General features: G+C 32.9%; 1 protein-coding gene across 1 annotated transcript; it reads left to right on the forward strand.

The window, feature by feature from the left end:
- Positions 1 to 4426: 4426 nt before the first annotated feature.
- On the forward strand, positions 4427 to 9460 carry LOC130451501 (cyclin-I-like). The gene is made up of 5 exons (XM_056790543.1): positions 4427 to 4593; positions 4657 to 5043; positions 6229 to 6482; positions 7233 to 7449; positions 8215 to 9460. The coding sequence occupies exons 2-5, from the start codon at positions 4759 to 4761 to the stop codon at positions 8437 to 8439; spliced, it is 981 nt and encodes a 326-aa protein (XP_056646521.1). The 5' UTR covers positions 4427 to 4593; positions 4657 to 4758; the 3' UTR covers positions 8440 to 9460.
- The last annotated feature ends 1944 nt before the right edge of the window (positions 9461 to 11404 follow it).

Genomic DNA, 11404 nt, shown 5'->3' on the forward strand with positions numbered 1-11404 from the left:
ATAAGGGTAGAACAATAACTGGAAATTACTATTCGACATTACTGACCACTCTACGGGAAACAATTAAAGAGAAAGACGCGGAAAGCTATCCAAAAGTGTTTTGTGATTAGGGTTTGAATTACTAGAACACCCCCCTTATTCATCAGATTTCGCTCCGTCCGACTACCATCTCTTTCCTCCACTGACAAAAAGTTTAAAAGGTCGTAAATTTTCTTCGGTAACGAGGAGGTAATAAAAGGTGTGGAGGTCTGGTTTGCAGAGCAGGAAGAAACGTTTTTTTTTTGAAAGGTCTAGAGAAGTTGCAGGTTTGCTGTAATAAATGTATCCAATTAAGAGGAGAATTTGTTGAATAATATAATATTTTGACATTGAAATTTTGAGTAGTTCTAAAGTAGGCTAATAATTTTTCAATATATCATCGTACATGGAGCTAAAATGAGATTACGTTGAAAAATATATATCTTAAATTTTTTTATCTGAAATGTTTGGGTTTTATTTGTTAGGCCACGTACTTCTGGGACCATCCTTAGGAGGCACTTCGGCTACAGAATCCCATTATAACGATGATAAACTAGATTTTAGTGTTAAACACTTGAATTTTCAATTTTTACTTTGATCTTGGACTTATACTCTAATTTATACTTCTGTTATGCCAACCACAAGGAAAACATAAATAGCAACGTTTGCTGATGACACAGCAATTTTTGCAAGACAATCAAATTCTCAAACTGCATCAAAGAATTTACTAGAGAGCTTAGATAAAATTTACTTTACGCGAAGACCCGTGACCACTCTAAACAACATTTAGATAAAACAAGAAAATGATGAGACAAAATATCTGGTTATGTACCTAGATTAAAATGTCCAAAGCATATTTTCACGAAGAGAAAACAAATTCAGTCTGGCTAATTGGCATAAGCTCACGATTAAACATCTGAAATAAGGTAGTCCTCTAAAAGATAATTCTAAAACCCATACAGACCTATGGAATTCAACTCTGAAATACTGCAAATAATTCTAACATTAAAATCCTCTAAGAGGCTCAAAATTACACCCCGTGAACGCCCGATGACACGTGCCAATTTCTATCTTCGAAAGAGACTTTAAGTACATTCGGTTAGAGATGAAGCCCGGAACAAAAATATAAGTTACTATAAGTTACAGTGCCAAAATAAGTGCCTACCCTAATATACTCGTGAAGAAACTAACTGAAGAAAGCGTAAAGGTTTATACCCAGTGCGCTCCATAAATTCTTAGCCTCATATAGTAAAAATCCAGAATATACAGTGTCCATAATTGGGGATTAGAATGTTGTGAGCGATTTTGAAGCTTTACCGCCAGTACCAAGAAAGTGTACTCCGATCAATTGTAATGGATGAGGAAATTATGGTCTTCTACAATAATCCACCGCCCGAAAAGATTCTATGGAGTGGCATCGAAAAAGAGAGCCCGTGCTACGGTCACGAAAAGCACCAAAAAAGTGATGACTACAATATTTTGGGACAGTGAGGGTATCCTTTTGATTGACTTTAAGGCAGTTGCATCAAATATCGAATCGTCAAAATTATCGAAAGAAGACGAGGCAAAATCAGCCGAGGTTTTCGCCTGCTCCAGTCCACGCACTGTACGAATGTCGCTTCACCGAGACTGAACACCCACCATATAGCTCTGATCTGGCCCCGTCCGTCCTTTTTTTGTTCATAAAGCTGAAGGCCGAGTAAAGGTGTGGAAGATTTAACAACGACGATGAAATCACATAAACGGTTTTTTTATTTATTACCTTTCTTTCATGTAATACTCAGAACCATGAAAATTGAAAATAGATTTAATTGAAATAAAAAAAACTGTCAATTGTAACTTAAAGTCCATGTTGTCATAAGAACTTATATAGGTTAGTGTAAAAAGAAGATCCTTAGATCTTGATTGACATTTTCCTATCACGTTACATGGTATTGATTGAGAAAATCTCAAGGAAACAATTCGCACAATTTTGACATCATTTTACCGAAGTGACGTGTTGAAATTTAATGCAACTTTTAGATGCTTGGCAAGCCTCGACAAGTGTTCCCATACACGGTGCATGTAAGCAGATTGTTAGGTTAGGTTAGGTTAAACATGTAAGCAGATTGTTGGTCTTTGTTTTCTTGAGCTATTCACCAATCTGAGCTTGGGATGCATTTTTATGTTGGCGCGTGTTTAGTGTCACTCATGATCTCTCATCGATCATGATTAGTTGGTCAAATAACCATAATTTCTCTCAAAGTGTATCAAAAGGATCATACAAAAGTAGCAGGAAATTGATCTCGACTGATTCTCAGACAAAAAAACGCAAATTAATGACAACCATTCCGATCTTCTCTTTTCGCTTCGTGTATTTTAGTTATTATTTTCTATGAAAATATGTAAAGCCAAACGCAATAGCCGACACAAACTTGACTATCCAGGTCCATCATAATTGCCTGTATAGCTTACCTGTCCAGAACACACTAAAGCACTCGCAAGTCTGTAAATAGCATCCAAAAGATTGTAGACATTTGGAGTTAGTAAAATTTCACCAAGCCTCATCAAGCTTGTGAATGTAACATTCTAGGAAGTCAGTTTTCGGCATTGCTTTGAGTCTATTCACCCGATGTTCATTGAGCTGCCTTTTCAAACTAAAAAAGTCCAGGACGCTACTCTTGGACTATACGGAGGCTATACGACTTGGTGCTATGTTAAATATTGCTGCACAAGCTTCAATGAATGCATTAGCGTCTGATCTCTTGGATACACAACATTTTATCCGTACTTTTTTGGCCACTTTGCCGTTCAAAAACTGATATTAATGGAGGTAATTACGTACACCAATGACTTCGAGGAGAGTTGCTGATTACACCCGGGCCCCACAGATTTCGCAGAGATATTAGAATAGACTCGATACTTCTGTAACAAACTTCGTATGATTAAAATATTAACAGACACAAGGTATTAAATCGACATTGACTATTTTAAAAACATACGCAAACTGCGACCACTGACTTCGAAACATCTATAAGTAAGGTCACAAGAGCTCCGTTATGAATTTTTGTAACAGATTCTATTCACAATCTCTGCAGTCCAAATCCTAATCCAGCAGCCAGGCAGAAACGCATACCAGAAAATTGAACGCTGCGGTTCCTTCATGGTTTGGGCGGGTATGTCAATGGAAGCAAAAACCGAGTTGGTTTCATCGGCGAAAGCTTCATCATAATGTAGACAATGCCTGTTCACATACTGCAGATATGGATTGGACAGCGCTTAGCCCGGACTCAAATCCTATCGAGAATTTATAAAATGAACTTAAGAGAAAAGTTCGGGCTAAAAATCCTGCGTCAGCCACGAAATCGGACCTCAAAACGGAGCTTATTGAACAATGGAATATCATCGAAGAAGAACGAGTCAAGAAACTTATTCGATCAATGAAAAAAACGATTGGAGGCTGGTATTAGGACTCGGAGAGGGAACAATAAATATTCATAAATCAATTTCAAATAAATTATTATTCTGACGAATTTAAGCTTTTATTTTTTTTAATGTTAATTATAACCCTTTTTCATCTTTTAAGATTCCTTTTCGTTTGATATTTTTTCTTTGCCAAATAAATTACTCAATTGCCAAGGCTAATAGCTTGGAGATGCTAAAATCAGAAAAAAATGAGACCCTTGACCGCGTGCATACGACTTGAGTCGATATTTTTGCTTACGAGTGTATTTATATGTAGCACTGTTTATGTTTATTGACTTCTTCAGGTGTTCATTTCTGTTTTTTCTGCCACTATAGAAATATATAGATTGATGTATACTTTTTCTATTAAAAGAAAACATACGCGCCAGATTTCTTTACTTCTTTTTTAATTTCTCAGTAATCTCTTCTCACATGAGTTCTGTTAATAAATCCCCCATTATATATATATATATATATATATATATATATATATATATATATATATATATAGAGAGAGAGAGAGAGAGAGAGAGAGAGAGAGAGTTATGTGTGGCGCCCTCTCTGTTTTAATAAATAGAATATCTTTTGTTCTCTGTATAAATACCAGAGCCGACATCAATAATCTACATCTTAACTAACAGTCAAATTACTAATTATTCAAGATTATTTTTATCGTAAAATTAGATAAATAACAACTATAATTATAAAGAATCTCGATTTCTTTTTATAGATGTATATGTTACCCACTTTTTACACCTGAAATGGTGGTTGCATATACTATTTTTAAGATAAATAAAGGTATGTTCACAATAGCAACCCACGAATTATATCAATTATTTATAAATATCATTTTTTGTTATTTGATAAGTCAGTATCAAATGTATAGATACGTTTGAATTTAAATCTTGTAAATAATTACATAATTGAAATTTTCAACATTAACGACATTAAAAATTGCCTGATTGCGTTTTGCGTATCTATGTTCTGTAAACAAGTTTTATATTTGACATTGTCAAAGTTTTTCTTTTACGTTAGAAGCTTCAAGGGAGAGTTGTATCACTTTTTGGTTTGATTTTACATACTTTATTTGCCTAATCAAACTAAAATAGTTATCTATTACAAAGCATCCGGGTAAGTGCTACACAATTATTGTGTTCAATACATTTATAATATAAGTATCATTCTTTGTTGTAGGTTTTAGGCCTTCTCCTACTTTTGCTGCAGCCGATTTTTTTATTAGAAGAAACGGTGGTATGGTAAAGTGTATATACTGATACAAGAAGTATAATTACATCTATGGACCGTGGTAGCAAAAGAAGGGGTCGGCCTTTACCGGGTGCTCATGATGATACTAACATCAAACCAATTTTATTCAACCTTGAGGAAGCTCTTGCTGTAGAATCTCTCTACAGACCCAACCTATTAGTTATTCAAAATGATATAAGGCCAGGAGAAGTTACACTTAAAGCTAGAGATAATGCTGTACGGCTTTTGAGATTTATGAAGGTTTGGTTTGATGTTCCAGAAAGAGCATTTTTCATTTCAGTTACTTATTTGGACCTCTTCCTCCAACGTACGAAGGTAAGATATCGAATAATTTTCTTATGAGAATTAATAATAAATTAATTGCAGTTCTTAGATAAAACTAATAATGCCTTCTATATGAAAGGTTGGATAGATTGAGTCTCTGATATGTAGACATAAATAGTGCAGATTGGTTTAGAACGTTTTTTTATCAGTAAATACATAGTTATTCTCTATCAGTTTATATTTTATTTAAATTATAATGTACCTGTAATTAAGATAATAACTATATTTTCAAAGCTCAAGGCTGATGTAATAATTAGATAAATATTATGGTGAAGCTTTATTAGTCAATATTAACATTTGTTAGCACCTGTTATTTTTATTTTCTTACTGTACATTTACCATTAATTTTAATAGTTATATAGGTCAAGTCTTTCCGGTAATAATAGTTGATATTTTTATTTTATTGCTTTATTTTTTGTCATTTGGTCCTATTTAGTAAATATTAATTTTATAACTCTATACAAATATTTGTGATTGTGAATTTTAATTTTACAGTCATTTGGTAATATAAAATTTATTTTGGTTATTGTTATCAAACTTCTGATTTTACAGTGTCCCTCATATACTATCTCACTAATAGTTAATTTTCTTATATGATTTTAATATAAGCAAGACAACCAATGAATTATTTTTGTTGCAAGAACTAGGTCAGATCTAAAAGAATCTAAATCATCTTAAGAATCATAAATATAAACTCCAATGTTTTTTTTTTCATTTTTAAAATCAGGTAGTGGCAGGCTACAAAAATAATGTTGGAAAGCTCTGAAATATCATTATTCTATGTTTTTATTGTATTATATTTGTGTTTACAAATATAACAATAAATTTACTACAAGAGAGATCTCCCCACCTAGGAGTATCATTTTCCTAAACAAATATACTTAAATCAGAAAACAACTGATGAACAAATGGATCAATTATTCAAGATAAAACTGGAAGAACAAAAACAAAAATAAATTATGTATTCAAACTTCCAGAGCACTCTTTAATCACTGCAGAACTTTCTGCATTAAGAGCAGCATTAGAAATGGTGCCTAAACTAATTTCATTATATTCACAGATAGTCAAAGCTCTCTAGAAAAAAATTGAAACCACAACAATCAAATTATTATTCAATGATTTTATTGGCGTTTTTATTACTTTGAATATCATTTTTATGGACTCTTTCTCCATTAGGTTCAAGAGAAATACCTAAAATGTGTCGCTTTTGCATGTTTCTACTTAGTAACAGTGACAGAAAGATTGAGTCTATCAATCTTAGATATAATGTCCATTGCCCAGAACAACTTTGGTAAAGATGATCTGAACCGAATGTCAGGAATCATTCAAACCAAGCTTGGTTTGCAAGGCTCCTCCACTGAAATTACAACTTGTGCAGATATTCTCAAAATCTATTTGCAATACTTCAGATGTACCACTCCAACTTTTATGTAAGTTATATATATTTAAATACATTTATTTATAAATGCTAGTTCAGATTAGCACTAAAAGAGGTTCCATATTTTGGGAAAAATAGTTTGGAGGATAACAAAAATAAAGCTAATAAGGAGGAATCTTTGATGTTGCAAGTAACTGAATGAAGGGTGATCAAAAAATGTGGAGAATTATAACCTCTTTATAAGGGATTACATTAAATTTTTGTTACCTTATTTACTCTGTTTTTAATACAATGAAGACCTAGCTCAATATTTATGGAAATTGGGTTTTGGCTAATTTTTCTGAAACTTGACACGTCCTTCGAACCCCTTCTCTTATGGTACCCTTGGAATCTTTAGTGGTAGTTTTAGGCGAGGTTTTGGGGTTTCGTGTCCATTAACACTTTTAATCAGATGGCTTTGAACTATAATTGTGCCAAAACCAATTCTCTTTCTCCTAGAGCACCTTCGTTACCTCAGGGGTAGTTTTTACGAGATGGGGGGGTTTAGGACTTCGTGCCCATTGAGACTTTCAATCAGTTTGCTTCAGACGATCATTGTGCAGATTCAGAAAAATTTGCCGAAATCCTTTAGGATTGATGATGTTCCTTTTACCCAATTTTGATCACACTTTTTAGACAATCTGCTGAGGGATTTACCAAATTTATTGGGGGACAAATCCCCCGATTCATTTCAGTACTATTTTTGTTAGTATTACATTTACAGGCAATAAAATTTATTTAGAACTTTTAATATTATTTATAGGGAAAGACTTAATGAAGATCATCTGATGAAAAAATTGGAAGTTTTAATGACAGACAGCAACTGTGCATTTTTCCGACCATCAGCTTTGGTATTTACTCTATTGAGATTAGAGGTAGACAAAAATTTCTCACATACCATCAACAATAGAAGTACCTCTCATTTAGAAGATATACTTTCTTTTGTTTCGGCTCTTAAAGAATTGCAAAAAAAGTCCAAAGTAAGTAAAAGTATTAGTAATTCATTTGAGAATGTTTGTACATAACAGAAGAAATTGAAACTAGCCATGACAACTTTGAAGTCTGGTGTATGGTAATAGTTTAGCTTCCTTTTTCTTGTGTGATGATTTGTCTTGATTTTACATCTTCATTAATTGAAATTTCTTCTAAAACATAGATAAAATATTTGACATTGATTAAAATTAAAATAGAAATCTGTTTTTACAAGAAAAATTGAATTTTTTAGGTGTCTTTTATCATTGATAGCTTTCTATGTATGTGAACCAAGCATTTTTAAATCTTTATGACTGAATATATGTTCTTTTATCGTATTAATGATCTATTTTATAAATACTAAGATGTTTGTCCTATGTAAACAGTGTCATCATGTCCTGGAGTAATTTTAGTTTTAGAAATTTTTTTCTGTTCTTTCTTCTTTTCAAGTTATTACCTTTTTTTAGATATGATTTTACATGTTCTTTTTACCATAACTTCTGTCTTGTATTTATTGGAATCTGATGTTATTCTTCATGGTGGCGACATTTTTTCTTTGGAAATAAATTTCCTTTGATGCTCACATTTTTTAACAGTATTACTTTATTACTACTTTTTTTAACAGTATTACTTTATTACTACTTTTTTTAACAGTATTACTTTATTACTACTTTTTTTAACACAATCAATTTAAATGCACACTTTCTAATGGTGATTCGTAGATACATCGTTTACTGTGTATCTTTAACAATATCCAATCCTTTATTTTCCAGTTAAGGACTCCAGAATTAGTGAAATGTTCCCAGCTGGCATCGAAAGTCCTCAAACAGTATGGTAAACCTCACCCTAATACAGCTCATATCAGGTGGACATGTATCCCAGACCAGTACAGAATGGGGCCCTTTTCCTCAAACTTGGGAAGCATCGAAGAAAAAACCAGTGAACCAGTGAAAGAAAGAAATGTGTACCTATGTCAGACCAACATGTATCATACCTAAAATTTTTCCAAATAAATTTGAAACACTGTAAGCATATTCTCTTTAAATGTAAATGGGGTTTAGTTCGTACTGTTTGTGGTTTGTATGTTATTGCAAAGTAATTTAATTGAAAATCACACTTTATTGAGAAACATCCTTTGCATAAACGTACAGCTAGAATTATTTTTAAGGGGCAATTATCTGAAACCCTACCTTTCAGTCTTTCAATATCACTTTTTTTTATTAAAAGTTAATATTCAATTGAACTTTTTGAGAAAGGTGGGGAATTTTGATAAAAACTGCAAGTATGATATCCATTTCTGAAGTCACATTTATTTAGATTCCTTATAATGCATTTAATTTTGACATATTTTTAAAATTTTCAATAATAAGTCTAATTTAGACCTATAAGAAGGGTGCTTTTTTATTGTAAATTGTTATCTTCTTGCAGTTTTATTTCGGTCTTAGTCTCTTAGCTTACTGTACCTAGAAATAGTTGAAAAAAAAATAAATGTGGTGTGATTGTTGTAAATTTTATATGTTTTTATGTAAAGAGTTGATATATTTTTTAGATAAATTTAAATATGTTAGGTAGGTCGCAATAGGCTATATTTTTGATCAGGTACATATCACATGCAAGAAATTTACCTTTTCTAATTGTCCAAAATGTGAAAATTTACTGAAATGTTTAATAATTGATTGCTGCTGAAGTGTACTAATACAATTATGTAATTAAATAAAAAAAATTGAAAAAATATAGTCCATTGCTAAAACAAAATAAAGAAAAAACTATTAAAAATTGAACACGCATCACAAAAAAAACTAAAACGAGAAAAATTTTAAAAAAACATATATAAAATGCAAAAGATGCAAAAAAAATAAAAAATATTTTAAATTATAAAAAAATTAACCTTTGCATATTTTTCATTTTACACGTTTAGATAATAACGAATATGCTTACATGTTTCATTTAATCACTAGTCCACTTTGATTTGTTACCATTCAATGGCATTTGAATAACTACATTAAATTTTCTGTAACATTTGTAGTGTTTTTCTTTCTACGAAAATCCACAATACTGTAAATAGTGTTACCAAAATTCTCATTTCTGATCAAGAACATTCTTTTTCAATAGTTACTTGGGATTTATTCTGGCTCATTTAACCCTCGGTGCTACTAAACAAAACCCTAATTAAACTAATTAAAAAATGCATGCAGTACATGTTCTCATAGACGACATGAAGACATCGTGTATGAAAAAGCCTCAAATTAGTTAGGGCAGACATTTCCAAGCACTCTGGCGCACAAAAAAATACACCAGAACAGTTGACAGTAATTTGCAAGTACAATTAATTCTATATCTAAATAGGAAGACACCCGAATCGGCCGGATCCCAGGATACTCTAATCTTAAAAGGAAATGACAGCGGACGAGGTAAGAGGACAAGTATGTAGCTGGAGCAAATAAGGGTTTCAGAACATAGACGCCTAAGACAAGAAACAAAGGCACGAATTTATAAAGCAACAATCACATTTATGCATCAAAACGAAGCGACTATTGAAGACCACAGAAATGAAAATTCTCAGGTGGATCTCTGGAAAATACTATTAGACCGTGAATGAAACGAATACATCAGACTATTATATGACGAACCAACTAAGTCGAATGACAGATGATTGATAAATCGAAATGGCAAGGAGTAATAAATCTCCAATTGGAACACGGAGGTGGAGTGGCAATCTAGAGTTAAGATGAGGAGATATCTGAGAAGGAACAAGTGTTAGACCTATTGTGGAAGAAAGAAGAAGAAGACGGCTTTGCAAACCTAGGAACGGAACCCCGTTCAGATGTGGTACACCCCATTAAGAGCAATATAATTTATAAGTGGCAATCAACTCTTTAAAAGTCAAATAGAATTTATGGTCTGTTCACAGAGCAAGACATAGTGTTAAATTTCAAAACAGTAAAAATATCAAAATGTTAAAGTGCTTCACACATTAAACTATAATCCTAGAACTAAGTCAGTATTAGCAAATCTACGGTGTAAATAGAACCAAACATAAATCATAAATGCATGCAGATTTATATTCTCACTAGACTTCTTTACTATGCTTCCTTTTGCTCGTACTACGTACTACTGAACTAAGGATTCCCAGTGACGACTAAAAAGCGACTATCTTCAACGAGAAAGCATTCTCCGCACTGTAAGTATCAAGCCAACAATAATGTTTGTCAAAAAAAGGTAATTAATCAAGTATCCTTACATTAACCAAGTTGTGAAAGCGGCTCTGTGCTTATCACGTAGAAATAGTGATTTAGAATGTGCTTTTTCTACAAGTAACAGTATTTTAACTGAATCTAACATCGAAAAGGTGCTGAACTCATATTTATACAAATTTAATGAGTTTAGCCAGTAATATACACAAGTTCATCCCATGAATACTCAATAGGATTCAAGTCTGGGCTATGCGCTGGCAAGTTCACAGCGAGAAATTCAACATGCTGTAAATACAGCCGTACGGAACCTGCAGTATGTGGATGAGCATTGACCTGCATTAAAATGAAATTTTCACCGATCAAAATGGCGTACAGAACGACGTGATTCTTTAAACTTTCATCTATGTATCGGTTTGCCGTTAATCCTCCCACTCCACCGGACAATTTCAATAAAATCAACTGTTTTTGCTTACATTGAAATGCCCGCCCAAACCGTCCAGAAACCTCCTCCAAAATTCATATTTTCTTTTAGGCATCACCGCGCGAATCTTTTCCCAGGTCTTCTGTAGACTCGTTCTCTTCTATCGCTACCATGCAGGCACGCTCTGATTTCGTCTGAGAAGAGAACGGAGTCCCATTGTTCATCAATCCAATTAACCTATTCTCTGTCAAATCGTAGATGGCTGGGCTTTTTGGCTCAAGGTAAGTCTTCTTCTGACTGCCCAGCCACTCCTCGCGTTTCTCTGAGCTCTTATTGGACTTGAACACT

The sequence above is a fragment of the Diorhabda sublineata genome, chromosome X (assembly GCF_026230105.1).
Source record: "Diorhabda sublineata isolate icDioSubl1.1 chromosome X, icDioSubl1.1, whole genome shotgun sequence".
Classification (NCBI taxonomy): Eukaryota; Metazoa; Arthropoda; class Insecta; order Coleoptera; family Chrysomelidae; genus Diorhabda; species Diorhabda sublineata.

Bases quoted from the DNA above. Each gene is read 5' to 3' on its own strand.
- LOC130451501 (XM_056790543.1), top strand. From the start codon at position 4,759: ATGGACCGTGGTAGCAAAAGAAGGGGTCGGCCTTTACCGGGTGCTCAT. The intron at 6,483-7,232 runs GTAAGTTATATA...TATTATTTATAG, and splicing joins TGTACCACTCCAACTTTTAT to GGAAAGACTTAATGAAGATC. The intron at 7,450-8,214 runs GTAAGTAAAAGT...TTTATTTTCCAG, and splicing joins AATTGCAAAAAAAGTCCAAA to TTAAGGACTCCAGAATTAGT.